The following is a 23,433-nucleotide window of genomic DNA, read 5'->3' as shown; positions in this document are numbered from 1 at the left end:
TTTGCCACTAGATGATGGTGAAATTAGACCAATAAAAATATTGCAATTTCATTTTTTTTAACGACGCCATAACTCATTACTTCACGAAACATCTATCTATCTATATCAGCCTAAATTTATATCCAATTTTGGACGTAGGCCTCTTCCATGTTTTTCCATTTCCGACGATCCTGGGCTATCGACATCCAGCCATATCCTGCGTGCCGCACAATGTCGTCCTTCCATCTCACGAAACATACCTCTTATTTATTATTTACTATTTATTTATTTATTTATATAAAGGAAAACCACCGCAGCTACATCAAATAGTATAAACATAAATATAAATCACAAAAGAGCCAATTATAGGTTTCCACAGATAGACTTCGGTATATGTTGGTCATACAGCAACAATAAATAGCAAAATAAACTAGGTACCTATACAAACATAACAAACACATTTCACGAAAAAATCGACAGGTCGCCCACAATATCCGGGATAGAAAGCCTCTATTAAATACGCATAGTCAATTTGTAATAAAAGTTATATCTAAATAGACCAGGTACTTCAAAACCTAGTCAAATGAGATACTTTTTACGAAACGCCAAAACGAAAGTTTTCTTTGGAGTTTGTATGGAAATACTGCCCTGGGACGTCACCAATAAAAGCGGTCAAACGTACTCATTGTTACTTAATTCAAAAATAAAATTCGAAATGAAATCGAAATGTTAAATGAGATTGATTTTTGATCATGTTGGACAGGCTTCTATTTGTACGTTAGCATTTTATAATTTATCTTTGACCCAGTCAAATACCCTATTGGCATCTATAACCTTTACTTTAATCGTCAGTCACTACTTTCGATATCGCAAGAATTACATCGCGCAATGAGGAAGCTCGCTTTCACCGAAATATTGGGAAGGCACAAAAAGGTTTTTTAATTAGCAACCCTGTCTTAGCCGCCGTACCACCGTAATTGCCAATTAGTTTGGTGTCTCGTCTGGTTATTTTTTTACTGAGACTTTTGAACGTTGTTTGATGGATCTGTCTTCCAGTTATGTATGTATACATTACTTTATTACCACATCTAAATCACAGTTGTATAAACGTTACGTAATTTGGTGTGAGAATGGCCGGCCACCAACTTAGTAATTGTAAATTAATTGCCCTATTAGTGTAGCCTAGTGCCTATCACCAGCGGGCTTAGCACCGTAAGCACGCGACTCTTTCTCGCCGCGACAGAGATCATCTGTCTCTTTCTGTGCAGTACTGTGAGAGAGTGACGGGTGATGCATGTCGAGGCGAGAAAGAGTCGCGTGCTTTCGGTGCTAAGCCCGCAGATGTTTGCTTCCAACGAACTTTAGAAATAAAATAACATTTAAAGGTGACCGGCGCCGGCGGCCTTTGGTCACTTTTGTTGGTTACGCAACCAACAAGACACATGCGTCAACTGCATACATTTTGTTGGTGGCGCGACCGTGGTGGTTACACCATGGTGTACTAGTGAGATATGGCCCTTACGGGCCGGTTAAGGAGTCTATAAAATATTTGAATTCTTAATTGTTGCGGAATCTATGCCAGTTCTAGTTATAACTCTGTGTTGTGGGAATTTTTAAAACCTATTCTTGTTTTCCTAATCCAAAGTAAAATCTTGTTTTTCTTGGTTCATACTTTGCATGCTTTATGTGACGAGTCTGTCAGTGAGTGGGTCAGGACTTTTATTTATGTTTGAGTATCTTTTCTTCCAAATCAATTTCTAAAAAAATCCTAAACTATCTCACACACACTCGACCTGCCGCCATTCCTATTTTTCCCCTTCTCCCACGCATCGCACCTCTCTTTCACTCCATCACGTTCCGTTTCCCACATGAAGATACTATTTATGACATTCAGATGTGTGTCCTAAAGAGTCCCTTACCCAGAAGTTCTCAGCCTTGAACCCGGGCACCTGATGATGGGTAGCGCCGACGTGTCTGACGTACGCGAAGAACGCGTCAATGTTGCCAGTGCTCTTGATGCCTTCATCAAGAGTGTGCATCACCTGGAACGTGGGATTTTATTTTTTTACTTCATACATATATCGTCGCTAGATCTTAGAATTGATCATTTCATGAAATGGAATATCATTCGTCGGCTACATTATGATGTAGTTTGGCCAGATCAATGAACATATATATAACGTTTAAGGATGTAAGCAAATGCATGATTATTTTCATGATATGGCCAAACGTTGGCAATTATATCGTAAAATTAGTAACATTATCCACCAGTAGCGGCGCTGGTGTCGATTATATATAACACCTTACCGATATTATAATCGGTGAATTAGTGTACTTAAATAATTTTGAATCTAAGAAATTAATCGTTTATTCGCATTTTTATTACACCACGTTGCACGGACACCGCCTACATTAACGATACGCCCAAACGTTGACTGAGATATCATTAAACGTTGACGTTTTAAAGACAAGGTCAACTTAAGTTGGCTATTTCGTGAAATATGCCGATTCCATGAAATGGTCGAACACATCACGAAATGATCAAAACACATACATGACCCGGCGTGTTAAATAGAGAGCTGCGACTCTGTTGATTACCTGTCTCTATCTAATCTTTTTACTTTTTTCGTTTATAGACTAAATAAGAGTGGAAGGGGTAGACCTAGGATAACATTTATGAAATAAAAGAGAAGGTGCAGGTCGTGTCGTATCGGGAGGTGAAGGTTTTGGCGGGAAGAAGAGAGGAATGGCGGTTACTCCACCGACAAGAGCGCAGCTCTTAAATAGAGAGAGAGACTAAATAAATGTTTTTATCTATCTACTTATACCAGATTACCTTAGTAGCATGTTCCGCGAGTTCCGCTGAAGTGCTCAGGTCTAGATGCGTCTTCTCTCTAAACTGCTCGAACAAATCCAGCAGCTCTGCGTTCTCTTCGAATAATCTGGAATTTCAAGAAAAGTATTTACTTAAAGACGTTTTTCTTGTAGCTTTTCCTTGTTTATACAGGTTGTGAGACGCTGCAGTAATTTAAGACGGATGGGACTTTTGACTAACATAAACAGCCTATATACGTCCCACAGCTGGGCACAGACCTCCCCTCAATCAACCGGAGGGGGTATGGAGCATACTCCACCACGCTGCTCCACTGCGGGTTGGTGGAGGTGTTTTTACGGCTAATAGCCGGGACCAACGGCTTAACGTGCCCTCCGAAGCACGGAATCATCTTACTTTTTCGGACAATCAGGTGATTCAAGCCTGAAAAGTCCTTACTAAACAAAGGACCAACGGGAATCGAACCCGGACCTCCAGATCGTGAGCCTAACGCTCTAACCACTCGACCAAGGAGGCTGTTGCTTTTTTTTTACTTTTGACTAAATATATATTTATTTAAAAATTGACGATTTAAATCATGCACAAATAGGAAAATACAAAACCAAGTAGAATTGCTTAGAAAGAGTACAATAGGCCTTATTTCTAAGTAGCGATCTCTTCCAGGCAACCTTTAAGTATAGGAGACATTTAATATTATACAGGGTGTTAGTGACATCGTAATGAAAACATTAAGGGACGATTGAGACCATGATTTATTATAAATTCCACCTGAAATTAACTCAGAATCATGGCCTGAATCATCCCTTTGAGTATTTGTTCCGATGTCACTAACATCCTGTATTATATAGCGGGATAGTGCAGCATCACCGGGGTGCGCGCGGTTGGTATGTTACCAACTAGAAAAAAATATTTTTGTGAGATTTAGTTTCACTCATCTTCATCAGGTATCCAATATCGAGAAGGAATTATTATTATCCAGAAAGTTCTAGAAGATAAATTATAACCGCAATTGTTATCCTTCTTGTCTCGTGTGAATGAACGCAAACACAATGACAACATAATCCACCATAATGTAAAGTTGGTTAAATACCTGTTTGAACTAAACTTAAGGTGACTTACATTGGATGGGTACCTGTTGACAATGGCTTTGAGTTTGCCTAAGTTAAAGACAAGTATATACTTCAACTTAAAGTTCCCTTGCAAAATTAATAAACTCGAGCACACGCGGCCAAAGTTACTTATTTAATTTATTATTAACTTTCATCCATAGTATCTGCTAAAAGTGTAGATGTCCATTACTCACGCTAAGATTGCAGAGCCAGAACAAAATCAGAAGAACTTGCAGCCACTTTTGGTGCGAAGTCCTTAGATAAAAGTAAAAAAGGCGCAAAACTAATGTAAACAGAGCTATTATACCTCACCTTTAGGCACATAAGATCAGAGTACAACAAAGAGCAATTAAAAAAAAGAGAAGCAGCCAGTGGTGCTAATTCCTGTAAATACCATCTAATTTTATTTTAAGTTATCTGTCATTTTCTTATCCGCCGAAAAGGAAAGGGACGGGTAATCGACAAGCATAAAATTTATGGAACACACGTCAATTTTAAGCACAAATCTAAACCAACCGTCTAAAAATTTTACATCCGTCAATAACCCGACACAGTTAAGTAGACAGCACGTCAAACGGATTGCATACCAGCGCCGTACCTTTTGATTCGCCCGGGTTATTCATTCATTTACTCATTCTTCCTAAAATTAAGAGCTGTGAATCATCCGTCCCTTTCCTTTTTGACGGATATGAAAATGACGGATATAACTTAAAATAAAATTAGGCAGTGTCTGCAGGAATCGGGGCCATTGTCCTTACTATTAAAGAGTTTTTACAACGGGAACATTTCTGGGAACGGCACATCATTGGATATCTTCTTCTATCGTGTGGGTTGTGAGGTGGATTACCAACCTCATCAACCCTGGTGTCAGGGTTACTATTGCGCCTCCAAAGGCCCCTGACATGACTCTTATAACGTACGTACTTACATCAGTAAGTAGTAACAGGGACCAACGGCTTAACGTGCCTTCCGATCCTACTTTCGGACAATCAGGTGATCAGCCAGTAATGTGTAATGATGTACCATATAGTGACAGGTGGTCAACCTTTGCCCTTTATAATGGTCCAAAATGACTAACACTCTACGGTACCCTACTCTGAACCAAAAGATCCATTACCTTTGTCAATTAAGTATACGAACCTCGCAAAGATTGAGTAATAAAAAAGTTGAAACAAAGATAACCTCTTAAATAAAGTTTTGAATTTCAGAAAGATTTAAGAAAGTTTATAATTTTCGAGAATACGGTCTGAATTCAGGGAAAGCGGAGTTATTCAATTACGTTTGTTTCAAAAGTCATTGGTTTCGGCTCGTGCTGGATTTGAACCTGCGACGGATTCGCCCTTTCGGATCTTTACTCTATACATTTTTTAATAAAACATGTGTCAAACTAGAAGACTTTAATTCCTGTCTACTATCAATGACCGAGATTTCCAGTCGCGTTAAGCTTAACAATGTTCGAGTCAACATGCACACTTCTACACTGGCGTGCAAAACTAAGTTCTACACTTTTAATTATTATTTTTTTGTAATAAATTCTAGAAGTTAGAGATTTAAAATAAAGAACACCAGTTTTCTTTGTAACCGCTAAATTATACATTAGTAACATTTACAGTCCTTTTTATTTTGAAAGTTTATATTGTGTATTTAAAAAGTTATTTTAATTTTAAGTGTGTAGTATTTAGTTTTGCAGGCCAGCGTTGATTCCATTTTATTGCACGTAATAACAGTTACAGAAAATATCTTTTGGAGATTGTATGTAGACCCTGTCAGTCTTTCAAAGCATCATACTAACTCGACGCATTTGCAAAACACGCCAGAAATAAAAACATCCAAGCCTATAACACATAACTAAATCCTAAACCACTCAGATTTAGCTCATAAAAAACGTTTCTCGAAAAATGGCGGCGGCAAAATGGTGGATAAAAATGGCGGGTAAAAAATGGCTGTCAGGTACTACAAATAGTTTTTATTTCCCTCTCTGTTCACAAATCATATGCTATCTCTAACCACACGTCCTCCCGGGCCATACATCAAAACACTGTGTGTTTAGGACGCTTATGCTTGTTACTTGTTTTGTCTGGCTTTCAGCCAGTGACCCGTTATACTAGACAGGCAGAAGAAGGTTCAAAGTCAAAGTAAAAGTATTTATTGCACACCATTATGGTAAACAGTTGTTATACATATTATAGTACCACATATGGACCCGGGAGGGTATAGCAAAAACAAGAAAAAATAATAAGAAACTAAATTAAGCCAGAAATACAAAAAAATAATAATAATAAGTACTAAACATTAAACAAAATTAATAAAAAAATAACTATGAAAATCTTAAAAACTATTTATAACAAAATCTACAATACTTACAGTCTATTTATCATATAAGAAAATATTTTGCAGTGTGTAAAAACTTTTCCTAATTAGGAATTTTCTTAAGTTATTTTTAAACTTTTTTATATTTAAATCTTCCTGTACACATTCTTCTTCATTTATGTTCTTCGCACACATCGTGTTTAGTTGCTCAACAATGTGGCCAGCATAATGAGCACTTTTACTTCTTTTTTTAATTTGTAAGTATATTATTTAGTACTAAATGTAAGATTTTTGTTTTATTTTTAAGTTTTGCAAACCAAGTTTGATAAATTGTATTAAAGACCTAAGTTTCTATATAGTTATCCATATCAATAAATTCATAGGAACCTTTCAAAATTATAGGGATCTTGATTGTGATAGAAATTAAAGTTATGTGATTAGGGGGCGGTCTAGTCGTATCGAAAGTGACTAATTTCAAAGTTCATTTTTAAAAATGGGATCTTCTAACGTATTTAATTTTAATAACTATTGGAATGAATGTATTTCTGATCACACTGTGCTGAATTATCAAGTACCCACGTTACAACTCTGTAGCACTAACATATTTTACATTTAGTGAGAGTCATAGTTCAATTTAACAAAAAAGTGAATGTGACGTGACTTTACAAATAGTTAGACAATGCGACTCTCATTTTACTAAATATCTCTGATAACTGACTGTGCTGTGCGTAAATTTGTTTATATCAACTTCGTAACGATAACTTAGGTAGCGCAGGTGCTTGTTTATGTTATAAACTGCTAAGTCTAACTGTCATCCTTGCCTCCATCTCTCCACCACACCCCGGACACTTCATACAAACAACCTCGTTTTACACAGACACTACACATTGACATTATCAACAAGTGCAACTGTGTGTGTGTGACATCTGAGGGTTGCCAATTACAATACCTAATTTAACCGTTATGATTTACTTAGGTAGATAGTACTACTTACGAAAGATGCTTTTATAATAATCAGTTAATATATATATATTTTTTAACACTCAAATCACAAACAAGAAATTTTTAACAACGAAGATTCACAATATAAATAAATAGGCTTTACACTTGACTTAGAAAATCACTGAAGTAATTAATTGCATTCACATTATTGTTACATTAAGCACTTAGCCTAGGTTACATTTTCTAGGGTCGAGGTATACCTAGCCTAGAAACTGATTGGGGGCAGTGAGTTGCCGTTCTATACATACTCTTTATTCTATGCCTGAATCCTATGCCCTGTTTATCAAAACTTAGAAGCCCTATATTACAGGCAATTTTCTGGTAAAAATTGACATTATTGCAAGAACTATGTTGTCTTTATCAAAACTACACATGTAAATTACAATACATGTTACAAGTGTTAATATTTATTTGACAAGTACATTTTACAATCCCTTCACTTTTTTGACAAACGTAATTTACACGTAATTAACAGCCTCCGTGGTCTAGTGGTTAGAGCGTTAGGCTCACGATCTGGAGGTCCGGGTTCGATTCCCGATAGGGACATTGTTGAAATCACTTTGTGAGACAGTCCTTTGTTGGGTAAGGATTTTTCAGGCTTGAAAAAGTAAGATGATTCCGTGGTTCGGAGAGCACGTTAAGCCGTTGGACCCGGCTATTAGCCGTAAAAACACCACCGATCCGCAGTAGACCAGCGTGGTGGAGTATGCTCCATATCCCCTCCGGTTGATTAAGGGGAGGTCTGTGCCCAGCAGTGGAACGTAATTTATTGTAATTTAATTTACTTGTGAGTAACTTGTAGCTTGTATATAGGCTGTTTATGTTATGTTATGTAACTTGTAGCTTGTAAGTTTTGATAAACACGGCACTGGTCTCCACCAACCCGCAGTGAAAACAGAACAAATATTTAATTACGTAATATAACATAAACAGCGTCTGTGGTCCCACTGCTGGTACTTAATCACAATACGAAACAAATCTAGTTTCTATTCCAAATTAATCACAATAGCTTGTAAACTAAACCCAATCATGGAGAATTTCGGAAATCCAATCTTCAGAGATAGTTAGATCCAATCTAACTTAATGCGGTCTCATAAACCCTTAGGGGACATTTTAACCAGATTGTAGTTTCTGAAGGTTACCTAGACACCAAATATTGACTAAATATTGCGCGACTGGTGTAGCAGAACTGATAACATAACAAAAGCGACTACATTCCAATTGGGGGAAGCCAGAGATACATGAATCACAAGATGAACTAAGCACCCACACCTCACCGAGCTTTCTGTTAGACCTATGAGATATCCTTCTTCTATCGTGTGGGTTATGAAGTGGACTATCAACCTCATCAACCCTGGTGTAAAGTATTGAGCCGTCAAAGGCCCCTGACATGGGTCATGTAACGACTACGTACTTACATCTGTAAGTAGTAACGGGGCCAAGAACGTGCCTTCTGAAGCACGGATCATCTTAGTTTCGGACAATCGGGTGATCAGCCTGGAATGTCCTGACCAAACCAGGGTTCACAAAGTGATTTTTGTGGTATGTCCCCACCGAGATTCGAACCCGGGATCTCAGGATCGTGACCACTGGACCATGGAGGCAGTTTACCGTTAAAAACCCCAAATTTTTGTTAGATAAATCTACGAATTCTAATACATTTCTAAAAACGCATAGATCTGTGTTTTAAAAAACGAATATTTCATTGGGAGTTCCGTCCCAATACGCATTTGACTCATTAGTTTGTGAGTGCTTGTGGAAACAAGTTGGTTTCATGCAACTCAATGTTGAGTTTGTTTTGGACTAGTTGGACTAAATCGGCGAGCGTGGGCCTGTTGCGGGTTTCCGATTTTGTAGAACTTTTTTATGCACATGGCAATTGAAGTGTAGAATAAATTCAAATTCAAATTCAAAATTATTTATAATAAATAAGAAATAAAAATATATATAATATATTTATTAATGTGGGATGGGGCATGAAGAAAACGATTACTATTTCTAATAAACTTTGTTTATTTTGCAACGTTGTATGAGTTTGTACTTTTCCGTTATTCAAAAACACCGTCCGCCATTTCTCCGTCATTCTGCAATCCTTTTCTCTCTCGCTCACTCGTCGCTCTCTTTCACACACTGCGTTACGTTTCATTCAGCCTACCATTCCTACATTAATTATTTTTAAATTATTATTTTTTTTTAATTGGGCGCAACCACAGTGACGTCACCAACAAAATATGCTGTTGTACAAAGCGCACCTCACCTGGTTGTATAACCAATTTATTTCTGGCAACCGAACCCCAAGAGGGTGGGAAGGTTAAACAGGCAGTCGCTTCTGAAATAACTGGACCTGTCAAATCTTCAGGACTCCTTACCAAAAAAGAGACTTATAGAGTGATTAAATTCTGCATGACATTTAGGAATTATTATTATTGAGTTTAAATTTTAATTATATTATTTAATTATTGTCAAATTCAATTTTAAATTCGTATGCCAATTCTTGGCTGAATGTGCTGAGACCGATGACAACACTGTAATATCTTGTAACACGCAACATTCACGAATAAATATTTTTGTATTTTTTTGTATTTTTGATTTCGACAATGTTCCCATTGGGAGTCGAACCCGGACCTCCAGGTCATGAGCCTAACGCTGTAACCTTAGACCATGGAGGTAGCATTTTTAAACTTAATAACTAATTATTATTTCTATGTTAATAAATATTGTAGGTAAACTATAGAGGATGTTTACATATATAGATTATTAGCATAAGGCTGAGTCATGTCAGGACCCTATGGCGGCTCAGTAATAACCCTGACACCAGGGTTGATTGGGTTGGTAATTCACCTCACAATCCACACGATAGAAGAACAAGAAGCATAAGGCTTGTTTTTTTAAAGTATAGTTAGGTTTAAAGATTATTTATTCTCACTTAAGACAATATAAAGTCACTTACATGAGAAAAAGGATAAACTAGGTTAAAACTAAAATTAATTTCATCGTTCACATAAATCGTAGTAGACCAAAAATTAATGCCATTTCACTCTCTGTCACTTTCTTACTATTAAATTTAAATATCAAACGGGTTTAAACTACCTTTCCAAAATGTGGCGTGCTAATATTTTTTTAAAAGCGTTACTGAAATTACATTTTTTAATGTGCGAAGGTAGGTTATTATACATTTGAACTCCCTCATACGTCAGCAGTTAGTTACGTTACGTCACGTTAAAAATACGTTACGTTTAATCTGAACAGCGCCATCTATATTTGGTTTAAGGTACATATCCTGGAAAGTCCCTCATTCCTTGTACAATACGTTTATACAGATAGGACGCAAACTCGAAAGCCTCGCTTTGTTTTAAAGGGCGGGCAAATAGGGGGTTGCAACAGGGTAGCAAGCACCCCCATTATCTTTAACAGGCTTAAAAATCAGAACTGAGCGCGGGTTTTGCCTGATTGTGGTAATAAAATGAGGTAAAATTTTATTTGACAAGAGAGATTTTGAGGCTTGTCTTCAGGCTGGGGGTAGAGAGAAGAAAGAACACGTTCAATTTGTCCCGAATATGTCGGAAAAGGGTTTTGTTCTTTACAACACACTTAATTTGAGATACATCAGACCATTTTAATAATTTTAAGATTAGGGTTAAGTAAATGCTGTAATGTAAACCATGTGGCAGTGAGTACTGTATATAAATAAATAAATAAACAACATGCGGATCATCATCATCAGCCCGCGATTATCATCCCGTGATCATGGCACTTGCAACAGTGTCGAAATATCGGGAGTCTCATACCCCTGATTTAAACGCGATAAGAACCCGTTATTATGTGTTTTAATTATGACAATAACCGCGTAAACTTAAAACAATGTATATAATTATAATGTCCATTACGTTTCGTTGTCGTTTGGTTTGTGAACGAATATTATACGAATATAGGTATTTTTTCACGTAAAGCAACGTGTAACTTACGACATGTCGGAACGATCTTCTTTTGTAAATAAAATTCTGTTATGGTGTTGTGAATAACTGTACGATCAAAATCATCAACACAAAATTTTAGACCTGTCTTCTTCCGTTTTTTGGGTGATTTCAACTTTTCCTCTGCTCCCACTGATTTTAATTCTGATTTTATCCTAGACATAGTTCTTTTCGATAGACCGGTATAAAACACAGCCCTGTCTAATGTCCGATTGACAGAAAATTTGTAACAATTATTTTTCCGTTCAATGTCACAATTTTCTAACACTTTTCTAGCTAGTTCTCAAGCTTGAGAGTGAATTATTGGTTTTTTTGCTTGAACACGCGACGAAGATGAAACCGTAGCCATTTTTAAAACACAATAGTAATAAATTACATATGTGAGCGAGATTATAATCGATAAACGCGGTCGATACGGACTCGTGCGACACTAAGACCACAGACTAGTAAGAGATACTACGTATCAGACGAACATCTCTAGTACTAACGTTTTGTTTGATTGGTTTTAATGATACATGACAGTTGGTTTTTTTTTTAATAATCGAATTTTACTTGGCAAAGGACTACGCGTCATGCGGCCTAGTGTACAGGAGTGGGACGTTCAAAAGAAAAGGTCTTGTAACTGGGATCGGTATTATTCTACAGATTATATATCTACTTATTTCAAAGTCCCAGATAAACGTAAAATCTGTAGAAAATAATACCGAACCCAGAAACAAGACCTAATGACCTCTTTTTTTAAGTTAGGGCTTGGTTCGTAGGGTTAAAAACATGTGAGAGATTATTCATTAAATTATTTATTTTTTAATTTTATACAATATTTTTTACGTGATGCAAGAAATGGTTCTTACATCGGAGGCACACACTTCTTTAGATTTAGACGGGATAAATCCATGCCCTTTAATATGCGATTTACACAAAGAGATTCAAAAATTCACTTCTTGGTGTATCTTTTAAATTAATTTCGTTTTCGAGACACTTCCGCCACTTATTGAGTCTTTTCTCGGTGCATGGAAAATGATGCAATGAAAACAGCGCCTGGTCACGAATTTTTGCAAACACAGCACTCGCGATACATTTTCGAAAGAAAATACATGCGAAAAGATTCACTGGGCTTTGTATTACAAGATAAAGTGGAGAAGATAAGCACAAATACACTCCACTCGATCACACAGTTTGTCATCTGTGTCGGCCATCTTTGACAGTACACCGGTAAAGATGGCCGATAAAGATGGCTGTCACCGCTAACCAATCACAGGCCAGCACAATTTGTCATACATCGTTAAAAAATATGGCGCCTATCGACAACATTCGTTCTACGCAGATTTCACGGCGTGACTAAGACTAAGACGCCGCGGGGACTGTGCGGGTGTGCGGGGCGACCCCGCCTCCGCGGCTCACCTCATGCCCCGATTGCCATGTCGACCTGTCGTCAACAGTACTTCTGGCAATACTGTTGTTGCCGGGAGTAAAATCAAATCAAATATACTTTATTGCACAGAACTACATTTATACAATCAGACATAACACATGAATACAGTACAATTTGGGCGGCCTTATTGCTCTAGAGCAATTTCTTCCAGGCAACCACCAAAAGGAAATAAACATTTACAAACTTGGATGCGGGATGGTGCAACAAAAAATAAATACCTAAAAGTAAAACTAAAGTTAATATAATAAATACTCTATACTATACGTACATACTAAAATCTGTCATTCGCTTCGGATTTTCATTTATTTTCCAACATCCTCGCCCTGGTAAGAATTGGCCAGCTATTAGACCGCGATCGAGATATATCTAAGCCGCCAAATGCCCACTAGGGTCGATTAATTTTCTCAAATACAATCCTCTTAGACGACGCCCTGAACCAACGAGGCCTGTGCCTAACAGGGCACTTTCAAGCCTGTTATCGTATAGTGTGCACCGGGTGTGAGCTTTAAGCGTTTCCTATTAAAATTTATCCGGTCGAATAGTTACTTCCATATACATATAATCTCATTTTTTTTTGACGTGACTTATTGTAGATTTGCCGCTGATGACATTAACTACTTGGCCGGACAAATGGGGAGCGCTGAAGACTCTTAAGCTTAAGACAACAGGCCTGAGGGTGCCCAGTTGGGCGCGAACCTCGTCTGAGAGGAAAAATAAATGAAAGAATTAATCGACCCTAGTAGATAGCGATAAGCGCTGATTGAGGGAAATCGTCGACCACGCCAGCAGCGGGGAGAAACTCTACAGCAAGTCATGTCACGTCAATAATAAATAAATTCAATCTAGTATAATCTAAAACAAATAATCTAAAGCTCTCTACACTATCATATAGGTGAGTAATTATACCCACTGAACCTAACATCCATTTTGCTAAATCAATTTCATTTCAGTAGCGTTTAATCACAAGCGTATTATGAACGTTAATAACAGAGCAATATTAAACAGAGGATATTGAGTTCACTGGCTTGTACACAGATTTTATACCTACGACATTGCTATGGTTAAGTCCATTTAGGGCCTAAATCCTGGAACACATACATACATACATACATAAACTCACGCCTATTTCCTACCGGGGTAAGCAGAGACTATAGAATTCCATTTGCTTCGATCCTGACACACTTCTCTTGCTTCCTCCACATTCATCAATCGCTTCATACACGCACGCCGGTTCAGAGTAGATCGTATTGAACCTTTTCTAAGGACATCTCCAATTTGGTCATCGTAAGTCCTTTTCGGTCTTCCTCCTAAATCCTGTAAACCACGTGATATTATCTATGATCATCATCTCCCTAGCATTATCCCGTTTTCACAGGGTCCGCTTACCTAACATGAAGATTTGACAGGTCCGGTTTTTTACAGTAGCGGCTGCCTGTCTGACCTTTCAACCCGCGAAGGAAAAACCAGCCCAATACAGGTTAGGTCACATACATAAATGCATTTCTCGGGAATGTGGGTTTCCTCACGATGTTTATCTTCACCGCTGAGTGATAATCATTTATGATTCCAACATGAATTCGAAAACAAATTCGAAAAACAATCGGGCTTCCAAGGCTTTTATTAATTATTTATCTATGATCCTAACATGAATTCTAAATTATCAAGTTAAATTAAGTGGTTTTGGGCCTGAGCCGAGATTCGAACCAGTGACACTAAGTCACGCGTTTTTCGGTTTAAGCCCAATATTATAAAATTATTTAACTAGATTGTGATGTTATGAATTCAAACTCTCAAATTCTCGGATATTTGCAAAAGGACAAAACGTTCTACGATATTTTTGCGTTTCCAGTAACTGTATTGACCACAAGTGTTCGAAGATCTACCCTAAAAGAAAGAAAATGTTTTAGAAAAGCAAATAACGTAAAAAATTTAAGTTTAAATACTAAAACCTTACTACGGAAAAGTCACTTTCTAAAAAGTATGAAATAAGAAAAAAAATCTCTGAAATTCTTCCGATTTTTTATCGCTATCGTCCCACTAGGGTCGATTAATTCTTTCAAATATTTTTCCTCTCAGACGACGCCCGGAGCCGAGGTTCGCGCCCAACTGGGCACCCTCAGGCCTGTTGTCATAAACATTGTACCGGGTGAGAGCCTTCAGCGCTCCCCATTTGTGGCAAAAACAATAAGTCACGTCAAAAAAAAGTACATAATTTCTACTCCAAGCATGCGTTCAGGGGCTTTCCCCTGTAGAAATATATATGTGCCAGTAGTGTATCTCTATTTCCGAAATTCCAGAAGATTCCCCACTCAATCAGTGCAGCCGGCCACCTGGATGGCTGCCTGCCAAATTAGCACTAGATCGCCGCGACGCGCGCCGCATGCTAACGTATCTGTCGCTATTACCACGATACCATGCTACCATGTAGCGATAGCAATGTACAACTTCTATTTTTAAATAAAGTAGGATCACGTTTGCACCTTTTTTTTGACGTGACTTATTGTAGATTTGCCGCAGATGGCATTAACTACTTGGCCGAACGAATGAGGAGCGCTGAAGGCTCTCATCTGGTACAACATTTAAGACAACAGGCCTGAGGGTTCCCAGTTGGGCGCGAACCTCGGCTCAGGGCGTCGTCTGAGAGGGAAAATATTTGAAAGAATTAATCGACCCTAGTGGGTCAATAGCGATAAGCGCTGATTAAGGGAAATCGTCGACCACGCAGGTGGGGTCGGTATCGGGGTCCTGAAGTGTTTGGTGTCGCGAGATGATTGGCTGCCTCTATGGCTAGAGTAATCGGGTCGTCGGGATCGTATATTACGTCCTTCGGACGCCGATACTTTTCAGTACCGTCCCTGAGCGGGATGTATTCGGAAGCCGCAACTACCAGGATTTGGGTGGTGCGGAGCAGAATCGAATCACGTTTGCACCCCAGCTAAAGATAAGTGACAATTCTGCAACGTTTTTAGAGTTCCGAATCTCAAAAGGAAAAACGGACGCTTTGTTGTCCGTCCGTCTGTCCGTCTGTCTGTCAAGATCATTTTTCTCGGAAATGCTGCAGTATCAAGATGATATTAATATTATAATATTGAATATTTAATACATGTAAATAAGCAAGCAAAAATCAACGTAATAAAACTTATAATAAATGGGTCTTTAAATACTCGGTCAAGTTATTTAACCTTATTTGACTCGAATAGCTGTTAAATCAAAATGATATAGAAACTTTTGAATTTGTCCTAAATACAGACTTTATAATTTAAATATCTAACGTTAGAAAAATAAGCTTAAGCATTAAACATAGCATAACGCCAGCATCCCCAAAGGGCTGGGCAGAGGTGTATATATGTAAAGAGTATAGTATAATATACAATACATCCATTCCTCGCCAGCTGTGTTTAAAATTAAAATGGGTACATTTATCAGGTTTCTACTAATTATTGTAGATGTCTACTAACAAACAGAAATTACTAGTTCAGTACAATAAGTGATTATATTTCAATAAGATAACATATTACGATGGGCAAAGATCATCACGCACAGGGTACCACAGGACAGACACCGTAGACGTGGTAGACCCCGGAAACGATGGCGTGATGATCTCGACGGTTATCGAATAGACTGGATAGAACTCGCACAGAACCGGGATACTTGGAAAGACATGGGGGAGGCCTTTGCTCAGCAGTGGGATCAAAGCAACCTGTGACGTCATAGAAAAACGTGACAAAATGTAAAAAAGGAAACTTTTTGTCATCTTTAGATCTGTCTTTATTTACTAAACAAAATTTCATAATTTATCTTTGACCTAGGAAACTACCCAATTAGATCTGTTAAAGTACGTCACCTAGTGTTGTGATGTTCATTAGCATACTTAGTGGTGATCGATCGTTTTCTATTTAACACTACTTATTTAAGTACTTCTTATTTTTGTTGCTGACCGTCCAAATAATCGGTAGCGAATCAGTGAGTCATTGACGATCGCCCGTCCACACGGCGAGAGACAGCCGACGAAATACTAATTTGTATGTGCTGCTAGTTGTGTGAATTGTACCTTACCACTGTATTATTATAGTACAGTATAGTTTCGAGTTGGGTAGATGGACCTCCCTAGCGTTATCCCCTTTCTCAGGGGTCCGTTTACTTAACCTGAAGATTTGACAAGTCCAGTTTTTACAGAAGCGTCTGCCTGTATGACCTTCCAACCTGCGAAGGGAAAACCAGCCTTCTTCTTCTTATTGTGTGGATTGTGAGGTGGAATACTTATCCCTGGTGTCAGAGTTAATATTGAGCCGCCAAAGGCCCCTGACATGACTCATGTAACGACTACGTACTTACATCAGTAAGTAGTAACCGGGATCAACGGCTTAACGTGACTTCCGAAGCACGGATCATCTTACTTTCGGACAATCGGGTGATCAGCCTGTAGTGTCCTAACCAAACTAGGGATCACAAAGTGATTTTTGTGATATGTCCCCACCGGGATTCGAACCCGGGGCCTCCGGATCGTGAGCCTAACGCTCAACCACAGGACCACGGACGCCGTTTGCGTTTAACTCATATGAAATAAAAACAAGAACCTTGAGCGACAACGAGTCTCGCCCATCTACAGGCAGATAAGTAGCAGATCTTCTTCTATCGTGTGGGTATGACGTGGATGACCAACCTCAGAAAACCTAGTGTCAGGGTCATTATTAACCCATTTAAATAACCCCTGACATGGCTCATGTAACGACTACTTACTTACATCAGTAAGAAGTCACCGGGACCAACGGCTTCACGTGCCTTTTGAAGCACGGATCATCTTAATTTGTGATCAGCCTGTAATGTCCTAGCCAAACTAGGGATAGTGGTTTTTGTGACATGTCTCTACAGGGATTTGAACCCGGGACTTTCGGATCGCGAGCTCATAATGAACTACAGAGACCGTGTTAGTAGCAGATAACAGATTTCTTTTTCCCAGCGGTCCCGTCTAAATCCACGTAACATCAGGTGACTGACCCATGCCCCTCTGGTAGGCTACTGAAATATGAATACGCTTCTGAGGGACTTTTGACCCACTTTACTGAATGATGAAACTGTTCCGTCGCGAAAAACGTGTAAGTATAATTCGTAACTTTTCTATTATTATTATTTTAAAAAAAATTGTGTCTAACGTTTTTAGATAGAATTGAATAAGCTACTTACAATATAAGGAATAAAAATATAATCTCTATTCAAAATTCTAGATTAAGAACATTAAATTTATCTTTTTTAGGGTTATTGCAAATTGCAAATACCAGATAATATTTAGGTAGAATTTATTATCATGTAAAACTTACTTTATGTAAAAAGCTTATTATAAGATTAATGATTACCTAAATGATAAAACTGACTGGTATTAAATATTTAAAAGATGTATTGATGTTGCAGTTTCTCGTCATTTCTTTTCCTCAGCACTTAGCGAAATGACATAATTTTAATGTTACATTGACCTTCAACAAGTTTATCCATGATAATTACGTTGAATAAAATGATTCTAATTTCTGACTAATATGTGTTTTGTTTTCTAAATCAACAGGGATGAAAATCTGCACAATAAATTGAATTTGTTTTCCATACCTTTGTTTTCCGACTAAATATTAATTTAATATGTGTATATTTTAATGTTGTAAATGTATATACCGGGTGTTAGTGACATCGTAACGAATACTGAGAGGGATGATTCAGACCATGATTCTGAGTTAATATCTAGTGGAATTTTCCGTCGCAAAATTCATGAAATTTTGAGTTTTGTTTTTAATTATTTTCAATTCCATATTGTGTTTTTAGCTGCATAGAACCCAAATTTCAATAAAAAAAACAATAATGACAAATTATCGAAAATTTTCGATGTAATGGAGACAACAGCTGCTCGAACGGGTCAACGGCCACACGCACCGAGCCGCGCGCCCCGCTCCGCATGCCCCGCTCCGCGCGCCCCGCGCCGCACGCCGGCGGCGGCGCGGCGGCGGCGCGGCCTACAAAGTAGGCACTACGAACCGATCCTATTTCTTTCTTTGTCTATCGTAAATTTATTTTATTCTTATTCTTAAATGGACGGATAATCAACAGGCATAAAATTTATGGAATACACGTCAATTTTAAGCAGAAATCTAAAACAACCGACAGAATTAAGTTGACAGCACACGTCAAACGGTTTGCATACCAGCGAGATACCTTTTTGATTCGACCGGGTTATTCATTCATTTACTCATAGGAATCGGGGCCATTATCTACCTAAAACAGTTGAAACAGTAAATAATTGTATTCTTTGTTGTCATTAGAATAACTAACAACCAACTAACACAACCACCACAGATTAGGTAATTAGTTACCTACTATGTCAACCATCCACCAACTTAGTATGTAAGTACCTACGCAAAACCTCGCTACACAAAAATCGAGCGAGATCGCGTCTAGAATTGGGCGGACACTCCGCCAGAGTGTTGCCTATCGATATTCTATCGATACCTAGTTAAAAAAAACCAATAGTAGGTACCTATCGATAGATCTTTTAGATCAATACCCATTATTATTACAAAGCAAGACCTATCGGTACTATCGCTAGTATCGATCTAAATGTACTATCACTACTTTCGATAGTTTAGACAATTTTCAAGTTCAACAATTGATAATCTACCTATCGATAGTTCGGCAACTCCGCCGCGTAGGCAATGTCGGCATGTTCAAAGAAAAAAATTGTCCGAGAGGAGTGATCTTATTTTTCTTGTTACATGTTGGTACCGAGGTACTAAGTACTAAGTTATTCGTGGTTTTAAATCTCATTGTTAAATCATCAGTAAAGAACTAATTAAACCTATCCTGTTCTGTGTACAATATTCATGTAACGGCTACGTGCTTACATAAGTACCTAGTAGACGGGAGCAACGACTTAACGTACCTTCCGAAGCACGGATCATTTTACTTTCGGACAATCAGGTGATCAGCCTGTAACGTCCCAACCAAAGGCCTTATAAACAGATTTTTGTGATATGTCCCCACCGGAATACGAACCCGGACCCTCCGCATCCCATCGCTCAACCACTGGACCACATAGGCCAAGAAGGTTCTAAGACATAATTAAAGGATCCTGGGACGCAAGACCTCCGAGTTAGGGCTTGTTTGATCTGTCTTGATGGATACTCGGACGTGAATAGCCTCACGGATCAAGGGCAACGCGCGCCATTAAAGTAGGCATTACGAACAGATACTAGGTATTTCTTTGAGTTGATAGGTATCAAGTGAAGTTTCCTGTCGCCAAATTCATAAAAAAATTAGATTTTTTTCAGTCCCATATTGTGTTTTAAGCTGCATAGAACGCACATTTAAAATAAACAAATAAAAATTACTAATTATTAAATTTTATCAATGTCATCAATAATAATAATAACGTATCTACAACTTCAGCTATGCGCAGGTGAATAGCCGGCGCACGGGTCAAGGGCAACGCTCGCCAATAAAGTAGGCATACGAACAGATACTATTTCTTTCTCTGTCACTTGCACCATAAACATACTTCTCTCTCTCTCTCTAGTCGTCGGCTCGACTCGGCCGCGGCCGGTGCGTCGTCGGCGCCCTTAGTCGGCGCCTTTGATGCTTTGCGCTAACGCCGCCGCGCGCTTCCGCTCAGTCGAATACTAAGCTTGACCCGAATCGCGTGATGTTTTTCGAGGATATTTTTTTCGTGTTTGTGAGTGTTTGTTTCATTCTGTAAATGAGTAGTGTCGACTATGATGATAGATCATAGACCATTTACTGCGCAAAAGTATGGAAGATTGTTGATGTTTATTAAAGAGCAAGGTGTTGTGTTTGTGAGTGCGTGTGATACCTACCTACCGCGGAGGAAACGCGATGTTGCATACCTACGTGACGTGACATGTTCTAGGGTACCTACCTAGGTACTTCATCCGAAGGAATAACAATTAAGGTAAGGCAAGAGTAGGGTTTTTATTGTTAATAAGTTAGGAACGTTTTAATAACTGGTAGGTAGGTACCGTGCGTGAAAAATCGTGGCAGTAGGTGTTCTACTTCAACAAACAACATTTTTAAACGTTGAACCACTAAGCATCTAAATACAAGAGAATGAAAACTCCTACCTAGATATCAACATCGTATCACGCACGCGTAACGTAGCCGCGCGTAAGTTTAGCGTCTGTGTGGCGCGTTGTTCGACTTACATTGCGGCACAGTAAAAATTGAAAATCTTAATTAAACATTTGCGACAAGAAAAACACCCACCATCATTTTTAGTACAATAAAATAGGCGTTCCATTTTTTTTTTCGTTACGATGTCACTAACACCCTGTATGTGTCGTAGGTTTTACCTAAATAAACTATTTTTATTATTTTTATTTTTTTATTATTAATTTTTATCAATATCACGCCGTATCAAATTCAAATTAAAATTCAAAATTACAGAAATCAGAGAGATTATTAGATGAATTTTTTTTGATGATGATTTTTTGAGATTATTTTTTATTATTATTATTTTATTATTTTGTATATTAAATTAATTATTATTATTTTATTATTATTATTATTTACAGTATGTTTGGTATAGCAAACACAAACAGTACTTCTAAATAAATACCCAGTAATGTGCGGTGTATTCGCGTCGCCCCACAACAATGGCGTTCAGTGCGATTCATTTAAATACCTTTGTTAACGTGCCAACAAAATTTGTCATGCCTCAACAAAGTAATTAATAACCCGAAGTACAGGCGCTTCCTCAGTGGTTGAGCGTTAAGCTCACGATCCGGAGGTCCCAGGTTCGATTCCCGGTGGGGACGTATAACAAAAAATACTGGTCCCTAGTTCGGTTAGGACAATACTGGCTGATCACGAGATTGTCCAACCTCATCAACCCTGGTGTCAGGGTTATTATTGAGCCGCCAAACGTCCCTGACATGGCTCATGTAACGACTTCTTACATCAGTAAGTAGTAACCGGGACCAACGGCTTAACGTGCCCTCCGAAGCACGGAATCATCTTACTTTTTCGGACAATCAGGTGATTCAAGCCTGAAAAGTCCTTACCAAACAAAGGACAGTCTCACAAAGTGATTTCGACAATGTCCCCATCGGGAATAGAACCCGGACCTCCAGATCGTGAGCGTAACGCTCTAACCACTACACCACGGAGGCTGTTAAAACCCACATAATATTAATAAAAATATAAGGAATAGATTTCAATTTTAACCATGATTGTATTTCATTGTTCAAGCAAACACTGACATCCAATTCATTAAAGTGCCATTTATAAAACAAGATTGGAAAAAAAGAAAAAATATTTTCAATATTTTACCGTTACTGGAATCGTCAGTTTCCCGTTTTGTTTATTTTTAGAACGTGATATTTCGGTATCTTACTGATGGATTTTATATTTAAAAAAGCGGCCAAGAATAAATCGGGCTTACAAAAGGATTCCGTAGGTAGAAAAAGCTCAACAGTGAGCTATGGTTCCGTTTTTCCTTATAATGTACAGAACCCTTAGCATAATAAATGTAGGAAGAATTTTATAAAAGATAAGATAAAGATTAAGATTTTGTGCTTGTGATTGTGCATAAATAGGTAAATATTAACATAATATATTATTATAATATATGTTATTATGTTATGTTGTGTTTTTATTATTATATTATTATCATTATTGTTTTAGGTATTTTTTTTTATTATTAGGGTATTAGGTGAATATAAAAGTATGTAAGTACATTTTCATTTTTTTTTCTATAAATAAATGTCTTACATTATTACCCTTGCTTTAAATGAAGAGAATAAGAAAAAAAAAATCATCAAAAGGAAAACCTTTTAATAACACATTGATACGAAAACGCTCGGATTTCTTTACAAAATATACATATAAATACTAAAATTCGTTACAACTGTTTCATACAAAGTACAATACAAAATATTCATAAAAGCGAATGAAACGTGTAAGGTATTTACCACAGGGTTTGAAGTTCGAATATCTTATAAATAGAAAATCATTAATCATGGCTCTATTCAGTGTAGGGGTGTAATCATCGACAATACAACCCCGAGACCCCTAATAACAGACGAACCTGTTCTGTCAACTCATGTGACTAATCAGACATAAGATTCCGTCCGATCAATGCGATTTCTTTTGTGATCTTTCGGCGTGTTTAGGATCTTGGACGAGCCAACCTGAACGTTTCTCTCAAAGCTTTACCTCAGCTAGTTAACAAAAAACTCGATAAGTACTAAAAAAACAAAAAAATACCACCTTACCATGTCACGTTCTTATCACGCGAATCAAATAGGTTGTACTTACTAGGGTAAATAAAACGGTATATAGAAATAAAACCAAGTTTATTGACATTAAATCCCTAGCAAGTACATAGATCGGATCTCTGGGTCGCAGGTAATTTGATACTGGCTGAGCACCCTTGGTGCAGTAGGAAAACTACCACTTCCCTGTAACTCTTCCCACGACGACACGGGGTACACCGGCGCGCGCAGCAGGGCAGCAGAAACGGTGGGGTAAGTACAGGACCGAAAGTGGATCCAGCGGGTTGTAGAACCCGAAAGGTGAAGCGGTAGAGGTAAGTACAGGACCGGTAGTGGGTCCTGCGGTTGTAGAACTCGAAGGGTGAACCCTGGAACCCGGAATTAGTCATTTCAAGAATTGTCCGAATTCCCAGTCTGACTGCCACATGCCGATTCCTTAGCTTGATTGAAGATGGGAAGTGGATAGCAAGCAAGCTTAGCAATCTAAGATGTGGCTGTCAGCAAATTACACACAATAAAAGTGAATTTA

The 23,433-nt window shown here is 38.0% G+C and overlaps 1 protein-coding gene across 1 annotated transcript in view; it reads right to left on the bottom strand.

Moving 5' to 3' along the window:
• Positions 1-23,433, bottom strand: part of LOC126373376 (neuroglobin-like) — a 50,535-nt gene that overhangs the window by 3,505 nt on the left and 23,597 nt on the right. Inside the window, exons 3-4 of the mRNA XM_050019533.1 lie at positions 2,816-2,921; positions 1,899-2,021 (exon numbers count right to left, since the gene is read on the bottom strand). Coding sequence (XP_049875490.1) covers positions 1,899-2,021; positions 2,816-2,921 — 229 coding nt within the window. The remainder of the gene's footprint in view (positions 1-1,898; positions 2,022-2,815; positions 2,922-23,433) is intronic.

Source organism: Pectinophora gossypiella, chromosome 15 (genome assembly GCF_024362695.1).
Source record: "Pectinophora gossypiella chromosome 15, ilPecGoss1.1, whole genome shotgun sequence".
Lineage (NCBI taxonomy): Eukaryota > Metazoa > Arthropoda > Insecta > Lepidoptera > Gelechiidae > Pectinophora > Pectinophora gossypiella.
This window is presented reverse-complemented; position numbering and strand designations above follow the sequence as displayed.